Source organism: Ochotona curzoniae, unplaced genomic scaffold, assembly GCF_017591425.1.
Source record: "Ochotona curzoniae isolate NIBS_2020 unplaced genomic scaffold, NIBS_Ocur_1.0 contig_46, whole genome shotgun sequence".
In the NCBI taxonomy this organism is placed as follows: domain Eukaryota; kingdom Metazoa; phylum Chordata; class Mammalia; order Lagomorpha; family Ochotonidae; genus Ochotona; species Ochotona curzoniae.
This window is the reverse complement of record NW_024466340.1, coordinates 3,284,645-3,301,754: the sequence shown is the minus strand read 5'-3', so window position 1 is coordinate 3,301,754 and position 17,110 is coordinate 3,284,645. Positions and strand designations below refer to the sequence as shown.

General features: G+C 56.0%; 1 protein-coding gene across 1 annotated transcript in view; it reads right to left on the bottom strand.

Annotated features, from left to right (window-relative positions):
* Positions 1–9,151, bottom strand: part of TBX5 (T-box transcription factor 5) — a 43,996-nt gene extending 34,845 nt beyond the window's left edge. Inside the window, exons 1-5 of the mRNA XM_040986878.1 lie at positions 9,050–9,151; positions 7,147–7,331; positions 5,461–5,555; positions 3,327–3,446; positions 2,408–2,555 (exon numbers count right to left, since the gene is read on the bottom strand). Coding sequence (XP_040842812.1) covers positions 2,408–2,555; positions 3,327–3,446; positions 5,461–5,555; positions 7,147–7,293 — 510 coding nt within the window. The 5' untranslated portion in view covers positions 7,294–7,331; positions 9,050–9,151. The remainder of the gene's footprint in view (positions 1–2,407; positions 2,556–3,326; positions 3,447–5,460; positions 5,556–7,146; positions 7,332–9,049) is intronic.
* Between the last annotated feature and the right edge of the window lie 7,959 nt (positions 9,152–17,110).

Below are 17,110 nucleotides of genomic sequence, written 5' to 3'. Positions count from 1 at the left end.
CTTTGGGTTAGAAAGTTCTCCCTTCTTCCTCTGTTCTCCACGCCGGAGAACCCTAACCTTTACTATTACAAATATGATGTCGGTGAGGTTGATGCTTAGAAGGGGAGGAAGCGGACCTCTGGCTCCTGCCCCTCGCCAGCCAGGAGCATTCAAAGAGAAGTGCGGCGACACTGCCACACTGGGGTTCTTGGGCTGCCAGACCCCTGACTTCGGAGGCTCCTAATTACCAAAACGTCTGGTCAGGTCCCTGCCCTCCGTTGCAGCTGCGCGTCCCCGGGCGCGCACGGCCAGCCAGCCCCGTCTCAGTGTCTTGGATGGTTTGCCTTGATGCCCCGGGGCAGGCCCCTCGAACCAGTCCCGGAGTCCGTCCGGGACGCAGACAGCAGTGGGGGTATTGGGAGGAGGGGCGAGCGGCTCCCTGGTTGGGGGTGGGGGCAGGCTCTGCAAACCCGGGCAGGGCAGTGAGGCTCTAATCTCGGGCGGCCAAGCCCGGCCGCCTCCTCGGACCGATAGCGACGCCGACCCGGGCGGCGGTGGCGACAGAGAGACGCAGCGGGGCCTCGCTGGCCGCCACAGCCCCCTACCCCGCGCGGCCATCGGCCCGGCTTAGCCAAATTTGCTTTGACGGCTGGGGACAGTATGGAGACAACGGTGCGAGGGCGATCTAATGGCTCCTAATTTCATCAGAGCAGCTCTGGACCAGAAATCCCGGAGCTGGGGCTAGGAATGCGCCGCAGCTCGGAGCACCTCGGGGGCCCATTCACTGGTTGGGAAGGACTCTCTTAGGAAGCCCCAAGCACTTTACTGTGCACTTTTCCCAGGCATCCTCCAGAAAAGCTAGAGGGAATTCTAGCAGCAGACATGGGGAATGCAGAGGGAGGTGCTCATATTGAACATCGCACAGGGAACTAAACGATCTCATTTCCCTTATGTTTAAACCAAAGGGTGTTGGCCAAATAGGTATTCATCAAACACTGCCCAACTCCAGGCTTACTTCTACCCTAGCAAAAATACTGACTGTGGGGAAGTCTTTCCCTTGGGGAGCCCCCTTGTACCTCCTGGTAGCAGAGTGAGGGAGGGAGTGGACACTCTGCCTCTTGGGGACCCCTCTTCACCACCCCTCTACAGAGCACAACACCACAAAGCCCTCACTCAAGAGTCCTGCGGTCTCCAGCCCGCCCCAGATTTCCTGGGTTCAGGACTTCATCTCCAAGCTTCACAGGAGCACACTGTTCTGTTTGCACAAACTATCCTCACCCAGACTCTCCCTCCCCTTAAACTGGGGACCAAGTGCATCCAAGCCGCCTCTCTTGCAAGAAACAATCGTCCATCCATCAATGGATCACCCCTCTCGGAACCAGAGGAACCTGGCCCGAAACCCCTAATCCCAAATACAAGCTGTATGGCTTTGGGCAAGTCATTCCTTTCTGAAGACCTTCCCTGGACCAAGACTGCATGGTCGTGGCCATACTCCCCAACCGGCCGGAGGAGCCCGACATGATGTATTCGGAGCCTGTGTCCTTTTCCAGTGAGCATTCCCAACAAGAAGCGTTGAGGACACTTTTTGCAAACTTCAGTGATTTCCTTGGGAGGAATGGGTGATGCCCAACTGAGAATTCAACCAAACCTATGCATTTTCTAGGTCACCTGACAGCTGCACAGAGAGCATAGTGCATGCCCCCTTTGGGGGCCAAACTAATTCTGGCTTTAGGACCCTGGTCTAAGCTTGCCTCTTTAAGGTACAGTGAGGGGGAGGCAGAAAGCCAGCCAGGGGAATAAACAGATCAGCCCAAGAGCGAGGGTGCCAGAGCTTACCCTGTGGACTAGTCCCCATCTGTTGGAACAAGGAGGGCTCACCAGAAAGGTGTCTGTCTGGTTGGGCAGGAGGTGGAAGGAAAGGGAGGTACCTCCTGGGAACCCTGCTGGGCTTCAGTCTCCCTGTCCCAACCACAGACGATGTGATTGAGGGGCCAGGTGGGGCACCCAGGCCAGAAAGAAGCAACTTGAGTCATCTCTCATTTTACCCTCTGGATAAAAGCAGAGTTGGCGCTAGCAGATGCAGCCAGCCCCAGCCAGCCAGTCCCAGCCAGCAGGAATGAGGCAGTGTCTCCAAATGGCTAGGAAGGACAGACCCAGAGCAGAGAAGGGAGGGCTAGCAGAGGTCTGTAGGCCTTCAGGCACAGGAGAAGGAAGCAGGCAGAAAAAGAAAGCAAAAGGAGACAGGAAGAGAAATAAAAGGAAAAAGCAGGGAGACAAAGAAAGAGGAAAGACCTCTAGATTGGAGAGGTAGAGGAAGAAAGACGCTAAAAGGGTGGGGATGGAGCAAGGAACAAATAAAGAGGTGGGAGCCTGGAAAGGCCTAAGCTCAGTGGGAAGGAGGAGAGAGAGCAGGGGCCCTGGTACTCACATGCCCAAACGGGTCCAGGTGATTGTTGGTGAGCTTGAGCTTCTGGAAGGACACAAGCTGCCGCATCCAGTGTGCCCCAGTGGCAGGCGAGTCTGGGTGCACGTAGAGGCGACCTGGCATGGCAGGCTCGGCTTTGCCGGTCACAGACCTACACCGAGAGAGATGTGACCCTGCCGGGACCCAACAGGAGCCGCCCCACAGCACACCTGCTGGTTCAGGGCTGTTTAGGCTGATCTGGGACTATCCTGAAAACAGCGTGCCCACCCCCAGCCCCCGTGCGACCCAGCCAGGTGCCCCAGAGCAGTGTGTGGCACCAGCGCTCTGATCTGCTCAACAGGGAGCACCAAGGGTCTCCCAAACGTTTTTCCTACCCACAAACACTCTGCAGGCTCTGGCTGTCTGGAGGCACAAGTTTTGAAATCTGCTTTAAGGGCTTTCAAAAGGGGCTTCCCCAGTCCAGTCCCGTCCTGGCACTATTGGCAGCCGCCAGAGCAATCCACCCAAAGAATGGGCCTCTCCTCTTTCGCCACGTTAACTACAATACCAGGGGCCGATTTTGCAGTTTCATAAAAAAGGGCTGTTCAAAGCAGGTTCACTCATAAAAAAAAAAAAATCACTGTAAATGGCTTTATGCTACCCCCTCTCCTCCAGAAATACCTCCGGCGCTCAGGAACAACACCCCTTTTAGAAATCCACCACTCGGTACTATCACAGATACTGGTACCTCATTTCCTCTGAGCCTCAGCTTTCTAGTCTATAAAATGGGGACATAATGAAGAGTTTCCTTCTCAAAGTGATTAGCAGAAGGTGAAGGGAGGGAGCCAAGCAGGCCTCCTGGGGTGCACAGCATATGCAATGGGACCCTGGAGGGCGGCTGCTTCCCCCGCTGCCCTCCCCCACCTGCCCTGCTGGAGCTTACCATTTGTTATCTGCAAACTTGTATCTGTGGTCATCTGCGGGGACAATGTCCATGAGAAGGATGTATTTTGTTTTAGGATTCAGGCCGGTTACCTTCACTTTGTAGCTGGGGAACATCCGCCTGAAAGAGAAGGAGCGGGAGAAGGTGAAGGGGCCGACGGGGAGGGGTGCCCAGGGCAGCAGCATCCTGAAAAAGTTCTGGGGGAGGGGGCGGAGTGTAAGAGAAAGCTGGCCCCACTCCGCTCCCACTCGGATCCATTCCGGGTTTCCCTCGGAATTGTGGGGAGGAGAGAGAGGAAGGGATGAAGGAAGGAGGGGACCGCTGGAGGTACCTAGGACAAAAACCAAAACCAGGAGGCCTGGGCTTCCAGAAAATTTGTTTCTAAGAGACCCAAAAAGGGACCCCTGCTATAAACTCTGTAAACTCAGACACCCAGATTTTGGGGCAAGAGGCTTCTTAGTTATAAAGCTGGCCTCCTACCCTATCCAACCACTGACCTGTCCCGTGGACACTCAAGTGTGCACGTCCCAGGGCCAGCACATCACGCGCCCCCCTGCGCCCTGGCTTCTCTGCAGCTAACGGCTCTCTGTAGCTAACCGTGCGGGGCAAGCGGCTGCAGAAACTGATCGCTGGCACCTTAACCGGGTCGGTGCGCCAACAAGGATCCCTAAGCAGGAATTTAATCTTAAATGTCCACAACTTTTCCCTGTGGCGCCTAGCAGTAATCCGTGGAGAGGCGAAACTCCTTGGCCGTCGGCAATGAAATGCCAAAGTCGCGTGGATTTAGTTTGGGCCAGAGCTGGGACCCGAACTCCCAATCTGCAGGAAGCCAAGGCCACGGGGCTGCGGCGGTGCAGCCGCCTCTCTGCTGCATGGCACATTGCAAGGTCCCAGGCCTTGCAAAGGTCGGGATGGGCCTGGGACGCAAGAAGAAGCTGCTGGAGCCTGCTCCACACAGCGCTGGATCGGAAGCGAGAAATCAAAGCCTCTGCCTTCCAGCCACCGCCGGGAGGCCTCGGAGCTTAACCGCAGCCAGGAGAGCGCGCCCGGAGGCGGAGGCGCGGGAGGCTTCGCAGGCCTTTTATAGTGAAATCCTCCGGCCTCCAGAGCGGAGGAAAGGCGGCCACGGCGGGGTCTCTCCTAACTCCAGGACTGGGGAGAGGACCTCGGGAGCTCGTTGGTATAAACAGAACGCGCTTCTCTGATTGAATCGGGCTTCGGGCCGAGCAGGGGAGCCAACTTTGTTTAATTTCAAATAATAATAAATGTCACTGTTGTCGGTTTATGGCGGGAGGCTTGGGCCTGAGAACATGGGGCGGTGGAGGGCGGGCTCCACCCTCCCTATTCACACACTCGGTGGCATGGGCCTCCCTGGCTTCCCTAGCCTGTCTTTGCGGCAGATCCACGTGGAAAACCCACCGGGCAGGACCCAGGAAAGAGAGAGAGAGGTGTGCCCAGGCGCTGAGAGCCCAAGCTGCCCCCAAGCTGCCCTCCCCTCCCCCAGGAGGCCGGCGTGTGTAGCTAAAGCTTCGGCGAGCTTCTAAGGGGAGCGCCGCGGTGAATGCCTTGGCGAAGCTGCCGTGTTTATCGGTGTCTGTATATAGAGCCGGCCCAAGCCCCGGTTCAGTTTCAAAGGCTTCGCCAGCGTTCTATAAACAGTGAAAGAAGGTAGCGCATACATTCAACAATTCTGAGTTTGGCAATCGGGTGGGACGCTGGAGCCACTCCAAGGTCAGACAGGGTGGGGATGGGGGTGGGGGCGCAGGATCAAGTCAAGGACCTGTGCAACTTAGAGCCTCGGCTGTGTGTGTGTGTGTGTGTGTGTGTGTGTGTGTGTGTGTGTGTGTGTGTGTGTGTGCCGCTTGCCTCTCCCTTCCCCTGCCCTCCTTTCTCTCTTTGCAAATCCACCCAGAGAGCTCACCCTCACAAACTTGGCATTGTTTTTATCCAGGAGCTGGCAGAAATGCAGAGTTCCTGGGATGACAGTCTGGGGACTTTCTCTATGTAGCTGGAGACCCTCTCCCCATCAGAATCCCCCCACTCTCTTCCCCTCGTCTGTGGCCTTTCCCCAGCCACCGTCTCCCCTATAGCAGCTGGTGCGCCAGGGTTCCCTGCCGCTGGCCAAGTGCCTCACCTCCCCGCCTTGGTGATTATCATCTCCGTGCCCACTTCATGGAATTTCAGCCACAGCTCTCTTTCGTGGAGGAACACCTTGATCCCTTCCATGCCCTGCAACAAGGAGAGAAAAAGTCACCCACTGTGTGACACGCTTCTGGGGCACTGTGGAGATGCCTTCCCTAAACAATCCCCAAAGGGTGAGCAGTGCCTCTGGCCCCACTGCAGGGTGCCTCTGGCGCCTTGGTGTTCCCCACAGCCTCTTTCCCCTGGTGGACAAGCAAATTCCCAATCACCACCCATTGCCACGGTGCTGAATTTGCTAGCAGCAGCAGTGCAGGGTGGCAGAGCAGCCGCAGGCTGCAGAACGTCTGGGGACAAGACCCATTGGCTAATTTCAACCCAGAAACATTAAAAAAAAAAAAAACTCAACTTAGAAAAAAATCCATTTGGGATATTCTCATCTAGACACTCAGACATCCACGCAAAAAAAATGAATAAATAAAAACAGATGTGCAACGATGTGCCTGTTGATTCACTACCGTGGTGGGTGTGAATAGGATCGTATGAGGAATTTTAAATGCAACAATGTTTACATTAACCTGTTTCCACAATCCGGAACAAAAATTAATTCTCCGTTGCTAGATGAGTAAACCTCCCGGCAGCCAGCTCGGTCCACTTTTGATTACCCAACACGGTTGGAACTATTTAATATTTCCGCTGTTAACTAAAAGTTGTTTTACAAAAAAGGTACACAATAGCGACAAAGCCTTCGCTTGGGAAAGAACTAACGGTCCCAAAAGTGGATTTGATTTTCCTTAAGAGCCACATTTTCTGGAAGTCTCCGAAATATCGGCATGTGTATACGAATATACACACGTTATCCTGAACGTGGTGAGAGGCTTAAAAAAAAAAAAAAAAAGCCAGCAAGGGCCAGGAGAGCCCAAGGAAGGCTTTTAGCTGCGTCCAGATGCTGTCTTGTGAGAAGTACTCCGCTTCAAGCCGCAAGACACCCATCTAAAATTCTAAGTCGCCCACTGCACAACGAAGTTTGGGGGGCCCCCGAGCTCTCGTCCAGGCTCCACCCTCCGCTCCGTCCCAGCTTCTGGCCGGGCGAGCCCGCGGCTCCCTGGGCCCTCGCCAGCCTAAGCCCCAAGCGAGAGCACCCCGTGGTGGGCCGGCGAGGGCTCCCCAGCCCGGCAGGCCCTCCGAGCTCAAGACAAATGGTGCAGCGTGCGCAAGTCTAGGCGGCGGCGTGGAGGAGGCGGGCGGAGGCGAAGGCTAGGGAAGATCTGAAGAGAGGTCAAACCATCGCTCATGCCGGCCTGAAGCGCCCGCTGACCCGGCCAGTAATAAGGCGCACAGGGCCAGCGCTATACCTATGGCAGCAAAAAAAAAAAAAAAAAAAAAAAAAGGCAATGATGGCGGGGATGGTGGTTAGAGAATCTCGAAGGGCCCGAAGCTGAAAGGTCTCTAACAACCTCCAGGGATCCAGAATGCCTCCAGCCCTCAGGATCAGCGTCCCAATAAACTAGGTCGCACAACAGGCTGGCATTTGGGGACAGAGGGCAGAGAAAGGTGGAATGCAGTGAGAACTCAAGCAAAGGAACGGGAAGGAGCGTTAGAGCGGTTCGGACTCCGCGGTTGCGGCGCAGCAGTGGCCAGTCTCAGCAAAGCGCCTCCGCGGCCCCCGGGGACTTCTTACCTGCTGGGTGAAGGCGGCCTGCGGGGAGGACGGCGACTTGCTAGGGGCGCCCAGGGCGCTCTCTGGTTTCGCGTCGCAGGGCAGATCTTTAGAGTCCGGGTCCAGGGGCGTGTGAGCCAGGCCAAAGGCCTCGTCGGAGTCGGCCATGGTGTGCCAGGGGCCCTGTGCCCGAGCAAGGTTCTGTTCTGAGAACGAAAAGCACAGAAGGAGAGAGAGAAAGAGAGAGAGCGCAGCTGTAGTGCCAGGAGGGTGCAGTTTGGCCTCCCAGCTTCCAACCACCACCCCTAGCTCCCAGCGGAAGGAGGGAAGGAGGCTACCGAAGGTGTTATTATGGTTACTATTACTGCCGGAGCAGCACGCTCGCTCGGCCTCTTGCTAAAGATCCGTGTCAGAACCAGAGAAGGCCAGGCCCCCATCTCCGCTGCGCAGGCTCTCCCCCGATAAGCCACTGCCCGTCAGGTTTGTCTGGACTTCTGGAACAGCCAATAAAGATAAGGCGTGGGTATTTTTGGAAGCCGTTGGGTATGAACCAAAAACAAAACAAAACAAAACCCGAGTGTCCTTTGGAGAATTTTTTTTTCCGTCTTCATCAAAATACAGGAAGGGCCATCAGAGCTCTTTTTAGGAAATTTCACCAGAGGGAACTTTTTCTGCAACAGGCACGCCGCCTGAAATAACCCGCCTCTTGCAAAACCAAAAAGGCAGGGCTAGGAAGGTGTGCCCGCGGAGAGTCCGGGTTCCAAAGATGAATCACCCGCATGTTGGCTCCCTGACGGCACAAATTTCTTCCAAATGAAAAGACGCTCCCTGCCCCCAAACTAAGGCAAGGTCTCTTAGAAAGTCACAAAGTGGCCCCAACCGTAGGCCCAACAAAGCGAGAAGCCACCGCGCTGCCTTTCGGTGGGAGGCGCGCCCGGTGCCGTTGCGTCCGGCCAGCGCTGCGCTCCCTGCCGTGTTCTCGGCATCCCAGCCCTGGGCCGAACGTCCGGGCCGAGCGGAGTCGCCCACGCTCAAACTACAGGCCCAGGCTCTGGCTTGACCAAATCGGGCCCCTTTTGAATCAGCAGGCTGCTGACGTTGAATCGGCGTTCCTAGGTCGCCGCAGCGCCCTGCACAGCCCGGTTCTGCAAGCCTGCGGGGTTGAAATAGGCTGCACAACGGTTGCAGCCCCGGTGCGCCCCCCGGCTCTCGGATCTCCTTCCAGTCTTTGCTGTCCTCTTAAGTGGGGCTCTTCTCCCCTCCCCTTCTTTCCCCTCAACACCCGGGAAGAGGCGGACTCGGGAGAGACGGTCCCCTACAATCTTAGCTACCCCTCAAGCAGAAGGCGAGAGCCCACCCTCCTCTGCCTGGGCCTGGCCGGAGACTTAGAAACAGGCCAAGAAGGAGCACTCTTGAGGCCCCACTCCCAAGCAGCTCCCTTGGTCGCGCCTTTGGAGTCTGGAGGGGGGCTGCGAAGGGAGCCCCGCAGTCCGCTCAAAACAAAAGAAAGCAGAGCTGGAGCCCTGCCTGCGCTCTCCCAGGCACCCCCGGCCGGCCGCAGGGGTAATCCCACCCCGTACCCTTGCCAGGGTTCCGGGGAGCTCGCGGCTGGCGGAGGCGAACGCAATGCGGTTTGACAGAACCAGGCCGCGCGTCTTTGCAGACCCCGCCGAGGCTCCTCTGGCCGCGGCCGCGCCTCCCGGGCTCCGAGCCGCGCAACGTGAGCTCCGGGCCGCCTAACGTGAGCTCCGGGCCGCGCAACGTGAGCTCCGAGCCGCCTAACGTGAGCTCCGGGCCGCGCAACGTCTCTGCTAGCCGCAGCCGCAGCAGCTCTGCACCCGGTAAGGCAAGGCTGAAGTCCGCCATGCGCGCCGCCCCGAGCAGCCCCCTGGCTCCCTCCCGAGCCTTCTGCGGGCCCGGTTACCTCGCTCCGCGAAGCCGGTGCATTCACCGCGGCCCCTCTTGCTCCTAGCAGTGCAGTCGGCGGCGAGGCGGGGGCGCAGGCATGGTGGGCTCCTGGGTTTAGGCGGGGAAGCTGCTCGCTCTTACTAGCAGTTGCCGCTGCTTGCCTGCACAAGGAGTCCCCACCGCTGCTGCAGCCTCCGCGCGACTGTCTACCTCCAGCACACACCTCCTCCGCTCGCCGCTGTCTCCCCGAGCACAGTCAAGTTGTCAGGCGCCAGACAGCTCCGCAGAACGGAATCCCAGGACCCCGGCTCCTCCCTTGCACCCCAGCAGAAACAAAGTTGAGAGGCAGGGAGCAGATTAGGGCATAAGTCCGGAGTCCTTTCTGAGCAAGGCTTTCTGGGTTAAAGATCCAGAATTGTAGGTAAAGTCTGTCTCTCTCTTTCTCTCTCTCTCTCTCTCTCTCTCTCTCTCTCTCTCTCTCACACACACACACACACACACACACACACACAAAGACAGAGAAACACAAGCCAACTCAGCTAGCTGGAAGCACTGACTCTGAGTTGCCTTAATACTTACAAAATACTGAAATCACTTATCCAACTAGCTTCTCTCTCTCTCTCTCTCTCTCTCTCTCCCCCCCCCCCGCTCTCTCTCTCTCTCTTCCTCCCTCCCTCCCTCCCCTGCCTTCCCTCCCCTCCTCCACCACCTATTCCACTAGCTTTCCCAAACACTCAACTCACAACAGTACTCTCCGATTTAAGACCCCTCTATCACTGCCCTTCTATCCACCTCCTCCTCCCCAGCCCCCATCCATTTGTGCTGCTTTGCACCAGTGTTGGCTGAAAAAAAAGAAGAAAAAAGCTGCAGAAATCCTCAACAACAGGACCAACTTCTCCCTGGGCAGCAGGGTATGAAACCAGTTGTCCTGAGAACAGAAGGTACCCCTTGTATGCACATGCATCTGCTGTGAGCTTCTGCCGGCCTCACCCACATCATCTCTCCAAAGCTGACCTCAGATGAAGAGATGCATGACCCTGCCGGGGCCGCCAAGTCGGCGCTAGCTGCCCTGACACTCATCACCCTACTTCCGCCCCCCACTCATCACCCTACTTCCAACAACTCCAGAGTAAAAGACTGGAATAACAAATGCCAAGACAACACTGTGGCCCCCATACCTCACCCATGGGCCCACCCATCAATCGGCTCAAGCTGGACCTGGAGGTGCACTGCAGGGCAGTACCCAGTTTTATAAAAGTAACCAAAGGACACTGGGCACTGGCCGTGGTGCTCATCTCATCTTCGATTGGGTTCCTCAACCCATCCTTCCTTTCTCTGAAATGTATTGCTTAGAGGGTGAGCGGAAACAAGGTCATCACCAGATACCTAAACATGGTCCAAAAGGTCTTAGCCTGAGCAACCCAGGCTGGAGCTCAGGAGTCTAGTTCTGCTTCCCGCCCTCGCCTCTGGGACCCCCTTCATCCTGTTCTCTTTGAGGGTTCTGTTCAGGGAGTTATCCCACAAGACGACATCTGGATAAAGGGACACAGGAAGGGAGGGAGAAGTGCCTGGAGGAGGACCTGGCTTTCCATGGTCTGGCCAAGGCCACCAAACCCAAAGTGACTGTCCCAAACCGGGGGAAAAACCAATCCCCTTCTGCTCCCTTCGCCTGGCAAGTTTGTTTCCACACAGACCTTTTTGCCCATGTGAGATTCTTTATGTATGGAAGCACCTCACCCTTTCAGAAGCACCCACTTAGAGAGAGGCCTCTGAAGGCTCCCAAATCCTGAGGTCCAAACCTGCGGCAAATATGGATGGCATGGAGATGAGCAGGGAGTCTCCACATCTCCTGGAAGGAGGAGGGGGAAGTCCAGAAAGACCTCTCCAATCCCTTGAAATACTCAGAGATTTGTGGATAAAATTAATTCCCATAAATAATTCGGAGGGCCCCTCGCGAAAGGCCAAATCCGGTCTCTCCCAAGTCCTAGCCCAGCCAGATTCGCTCAGTTCCTGCATTGCCGATGTCGGAGCCACCTAGCAAACTTGGGCAGATCCATCCCGACCAGGTGTATCGCTGGCTGCAAGTAGCGCAAAATGCAAGAGAATGCTCACTGATTTCGTTGGCGAACTGCAGTTAGGCGGGGTAGGAGAGACGAGGAAGAGGAGCCGTCAGAGACGAAGAGGAGAGGTCAGGTGGGAATCCAGGACCTTGGACCCGCGAAGTGCAAAGTGCGGAGGGAAAAAAAAACCAAAAACCAAAACAAACAAAAAATCCGCCGTTCCCTCTTTGGTTTAACACTCACCTGCACAAAGCCCGCCTCGGAACCAGGAGTGGAGCCCCGGCTCTGGAGAGCAGCTTCAGGGGGAGAAATGGGTAGAGAGCCCCCCAAAGAGACCCCTGCTAGCCCAGGCCTTCTTTCAGCGTCTGTCCAGAGAAGCCCGTACCGCCCAGCTAGAAACGGGCTTGTGGTCTCCGACAAATTAAATATTACTGTTTATTACCAGGCATACCCCCCCATAAAATAAAGAGGCAACCAGGCGATACCGACTATCTCACTAGCGCTGCACCTATAGGACTCGGAGACGTCACGAGTCACGCAACGCGCCCGTGGTGTCACGCTTGGCTGAGGGGCAGCGGCGGGAGGCTCATTTCTCTTGGTCTGCGCCTGATCGTCTACTCGGCCTTCTCCGCAACTACTTGTGCTGGACGCTGTGGCCCCCGGGGAATAAAGACAGAAATAAACAAACCCCTGCGCACTCCCTGGGGTGGGGTGGGGTGGGGGGGGAAACGGGAGTGGCAACCCTCGGCCAAAGTGGATTTTTCGAAAGAGGATAGGAGAGTGCAGGCGTGTGTTGGGGATGTCTCAGGGCCCAGTGGGCTTGGAGCCCGTCTTCAGGCTGTCTGGGAAAGGAATTTAATTTCTCTGAAAGATCTCCAGTATGAGAGACAGAAAGAGAGGAAGAAAGGGAGGGAGAAAGAGAGAAAGAGAGAAAGAGAGAAAGAGAGAAAGAAAGAAAGAAAGAAAGAAAGAAAGAAAGAAAGAAAGAAAGAAAGAAAGAAAGAAAGAGAGAGAAAGAGAGGAAGAAAGAAAAAGAGCAAAAAGGAAAGAAAAAATTGTTTTGCTTTGTTTTCCTCCCAATGCCCAGCGCTAGGGCGAGTATATACGTTGGAGCGCTTCTCCAGCTGGTTGTACCCGGGATGCGGGGACTCCACGTCCGGTTACAGACCTGTAGCAAAGCCTTGATGGGGTTATCGCTGACGCGAAGCCAGGCAGCGACTGGGAGGCAGGAAGAGAACTGCCAGTGAACTTTCCGGCTAAAAGAAAGGCTATTCCGACAGTGGTCTTCGAGTGGCCTGGCGGGGGCGGGGTGCGAGTAGGTGGTGGCGTGGGGGTGGAGAAGGTTGATTTCTGCAGAAAAAAATATCTTAGCGCCAGGGTGCACCGAGAGAGAAGACATTATTTTGCTCTGCACGATCGATCGTGGCTATTCTTTGTAGTCTGATCACTGGCTGGAATTTCTACACAGGGCCTCCATGGATGTGCGTAAGCTTTTGCGCGCAGCTGGAAACCCCGCTAGGTTCCATTGCAAAACGAACCACGTAGCTACCCTTGGTGCCCCCCGAGGGGGGGAGAGCTGGACCTGCCCAACACAGAACCAGTAAGCGCCCGGGCCTTCCGGAAGGGTAAGTTCCCCGCCTAGGATCCCGGGAGGGAGCCTTCTGAATCCAGGCTGGCCCCCCGCGGCTTTAGGAGTGGACGTCTGCTTTTGCGCACCCCGGGTCCCAGAGGACTGGCTGAGGCCTGGCCCTGCTCCAGGCCCGGTCCATGCAGGGCCTTAGCGGCTGAGGCCGTGCAGAGGCGCAGTGGGGCCGCGGCAGCTGCCGGAGCCAAGGTCAGGCCCGCGAGGAGGGCGGGCAGCGGCTCCCAGCGTCGGCTGCCGACGCTCGGGCCAGCGAGGCTGCAAGGCTGCTTCCAGCCGGGAGAAGCCAAAGCCCCCGGTGTCTGCCAGGCTGGCTCCCCTGCCGCTTCATTTTCGTTTCCCAAGTCTCAGAGTAACTAGCTCTCCCCAAGTCCGAGCCCCTGTTGGCTGCGGCGCTTACTCCCTCGGCTGTGAACGAGAGACCGGGAATCCCTGACCCAAGCCCCAGTCCGAGGAGCAGAGGCCCCGGGAGACCTAAAGGCCAAGGGTGGGCCAGCAACGAAGGCAGGCCGCACCAAGGCTTGTGTGGGGGGACTGAAGAATCAGAGCCAGATCGAGCTGTGCTGGTCTGGCGCCCTTCTCTCGCCCAGCAAATGCGAGCACACCGCAGCAACTACAACCGCTGGGAGCAGCTCCCGAAAAATTCTACAGGCGGCTTCCCATGCCCGCCCCAACAGACCCGAGCCCTGTGAGGGGCTCCGAGCTAGGGAGAGGCTGCGGCAGACAGAACCCACGCAGTTCCAAAGCCGCTCACAGCTTAAAGCTCCGCAGGCCCGCTTCCCTACTTTTGCAAAATCCCTGCGTGGCCTTTAACGTGACCGTGGACAGCAGAGCAAATGATTCTTATTTTTAAAAAGTGTGTGAGAGAGACACAAAAGGGGGAAAGGAGGCTAAGAAAGTCCCATCCCAGATCACATTGCTTTCCTCCCCAAAAAGGGTCCCCTGAAGAAGGCACCCCTTTCTTCCCATTTCTCGCCAGTGTCCCAGCTTCACCGGGACGCCTCTACTGCGGTGGGAAAGTAGAGGGAACTGCAGAAGAGGCTGGGAAAGTTCGCGAGCTTTGGGACAATAGCAGTGATGACCAAGAGTCTGCAAGGGAGAGGGTGAGTGGGAGGGTGAGAAATTCCCTGGCTTCTCAGGGGGCTACTTTCCCTCTTGCCCAGTGAAATCTGGCCCTGCTGGGCTTATTCCAGGACCTCGCTCTATCCCTGCTTGAGGTCTTCTTAGCTCTCCCACTGTGACCTGCTGTGTGCAGGAAGCCATTCCATGAGCTCCCCCAAAATGTTTCCACCCGGGGTTACTGTGGCCCATTGTCCCCGTTACATGCGGGCTGTGGCACAAGCTGTACTTTCCCAATACGGTTGCTTTTTTTTTGTTTCTTTGGGCATGTTGGTCCTGTCAGAAGCCCAGGTGAGGAAGAAGCTGGAGCAGCGCTTGGGGCCCCGCGGAGCCCTGCTTCACTTCACACCAGCCTTCCCTGTTTGGGCAGTTCTCAGTAAAGGAGGGTAAGGATCTGGAGGGAGGATGTCCCAGGCTGTTCACAGAGCTTCCCACATCCCTACCTTGTCCCTGCATGGTCTACATGGAGCTAAGAACTCCCTTGCTGTCTGTGGCCCAGCACTTGCTGAAAAACCTTGGCGTAGTCTTCTACACCATCCCCAAACTCTCAAAGGTGTGGGAAAACACACACCAACTCCCCAGGCTCGGACTCTGCGCGAGACAGCGTCTCAGGTTCCTGCCGGCAGGTCTGGGGTGCAGGCAGGATAGGGCTGGGGGGCCTGTCTGGATACCCTGCTCCCTCTGTGTAAGGGTGTGATAGAAGCTTGGGAGCCCACCGCTTTCTAGGGCTCTGGAAAGACAAATTTTCTTTGGCAAACCGAACAGTGTCACGCTGTCGACACGGCAGACTATTTTTCTTGTTCTCTCACAGGGTTGGGGTGGTGGGGTGGGGTTGGGATGGTGAAGAGGTGGGGGGGGGGGAGAAAAGCAAGCAAGAAAGAAAGGGAAATGAAATCCACACGTGTTAAGCTTGCTCAAAGGGCCGGATTCAAAACCAAAGACAAAACTCCCGACTCCAGTTCTGGCTGCCTGCCTCTTTCCAGCCAGCCTGGCTTCACCCAGCCGGGCATCCCCACTGGGGAGAATTTGATCCAAAGTTGCATAAAGCCCTTTATTTCACGCTGGTGGTGGAGGTGAGGGGGTTGGATCTGTCGAGACTCCCTGCAGCAGAGAAAGCTAAGAGGTAGCTGCATGGGTGAGAGACACTGCCACCCACTCCTGCCGGTGCTGAAAAGTTCAGCTCGTGGTCTCCTCAATCAATCCAGTATCACCCTGCTAAGGCACTCGGGAGCCAGAACCCCAGAGCCCAAGTCAAGTCAGAGAACCAGAAGTGTTCTTTTTTTCTTGATGCTGGAGGAGCTCGTTTAATCTGCAGGGCTAATGGTGGCATCCTTCACTCCAGCTTTTGCTGCGAGACATCAGAAGAGGCTCGGGACTCCCATGGGTGGAGCCGAGTAAAAGGAGCAGTCGTGGAACTGGAGTGAAAACCCCAGCCGCGACCTTCAAGGGGTGCAGGGAGGGTCTGACCATGCAGGTGACTATAAAACTGGAAGAAGCCTTCACCGCATCCGTGGCTTGGATGGTTTCTCATTTTTCTTCCCCTTTAGTTATTGCCACGGGTGTCCCCCAGCTGGTCACCTAAAACTTCTTGATTTTGTTTTTCTGGTCTTTAGGGGTCAGTTCCAAAAGAAAACTTGGGAAACAGGGGCCCCAGAAGTGCTTCATCTCCATGTTTAAAAAAAAAAAAAAACACTGGCTGCAACTGACAGGTTCTGGTTGGAGAAGTTCCTTGTCCTTGTCACCATGGCAACCACAGAATTCCTGGAGGAACGCTCTCAACAACAGGGCATCTACAGGACCCACATACCCTGTGCCCAGTAGTGGCGGCTACTGGCAGGGTCTAGGGTGCAGAAGGTGCTCTTGGCTTTTCCAGCTTCTCCGAGCCTTCTCCTGGCTTTCGCAGAACATGGATTTGCTAAAACAGAAAATGTGGGCTTAGCATGGGGTAGGCTCTGGTTTTGAGCAAATGCCCCCGTTTTCCTCGTTGAGCTCTCGGCATGGATCCCAGAGAAGGGTACACAGAATTTAGTGGAACAAGTTCTCCTTCCCCAAGTTGAAACATCCCAGCAGGGGGGCCGGTACGTAAGCCCCCCAGTCCCACTCCCACCCCTCTGGGAGCCATTTCCTCAACTCAATCCAAGGCCTGGAGCTAAGTTCTCCTAAATGGAAGAAAACTGGCATTGCTGTCTCCAAGGTCTTAGGGAATCGGGGTGGGCGCAGGGATTGTGCTTTTTCCAATTAGAGGGGAAAAAAACATCTGATTGCGGATGTCACCGAAATAACATTAAAGCATTGTTTTTGAGTTGCATCGTCTTCTTCTTGACTCTGCAGGGCACGTGGGGATGTCAACCACACAGGCCAAATTTTCTGTGTTCGGTCTGAAGGCAGCAAGCCCAAAAAGAGAGAGGGCCCAGGGTGCTGCCCAGCAGCCAGGGAGGGAGCAGAAAGTAAGAGGGCCTTGGGAGAGAAGATTCCATCCTGGGGAGGCAGGAGGAGAGCAGTTCCATCCCCACCATCACTGGCCCTTCCTGTCCTGCAGTACTCAAAGTCATCCCTCTACAAACTGCTCAGAGAAGACAAAAATCCCCTCTTGTTCTGGATGAGGGCACCTCAGGTCCCGCAAGAGCTCCAAGCAGGCTCTGTCTTGCCCCCACCTACTCCTTCTCCTGCAGTGTTCGGCGGTCCTATTCCTGAACCCCAGCCAGCATTTCGCATTCCTATATGTGTCAAAAATCCTACTTGTATCTACACAATTACAAAGAGAAAGTGGAAATCTCAGGCTCACAAATGGCTTCACACACAGCTCTAAGAAGGGGAGCTCCTCAACTCTACCCCCAAGTTCACCACAGAGGGTTTTTTTTTTTAATGGGGGAGGGTGTCTGTGACTGTCACCATACTCTCCTGGGATTTGAACCCCAGGCAGTCTGGTTCCAGAGTCCAGGGGAGTCGCAGAAGCAGCCGACTGGACTGGGTAAGCACAAAGGTGCACTCCTCAAGTGTTTAAAACACATTTGACCTGCAAATGCAACTGCTTGTGGGCCTTGTCTGGCTTGTCGCAGGCTGGGACAGGAAAGCTCTCACGTTCTCCTTTCCATCCCCTAGGGTTGAGCTCCCCAGACCCTGGTCTAGGTGCCTTACCATCTCAAAGCCAGCACACCCTGTCCCCTGAAGGGAGGCAGATGGCATCCCAGAGATGGAGGGAGGAGAATGGCAAGGACAAGCCGTGTCTGGCTGCTCATCTCTCTCTCTCTCTCTC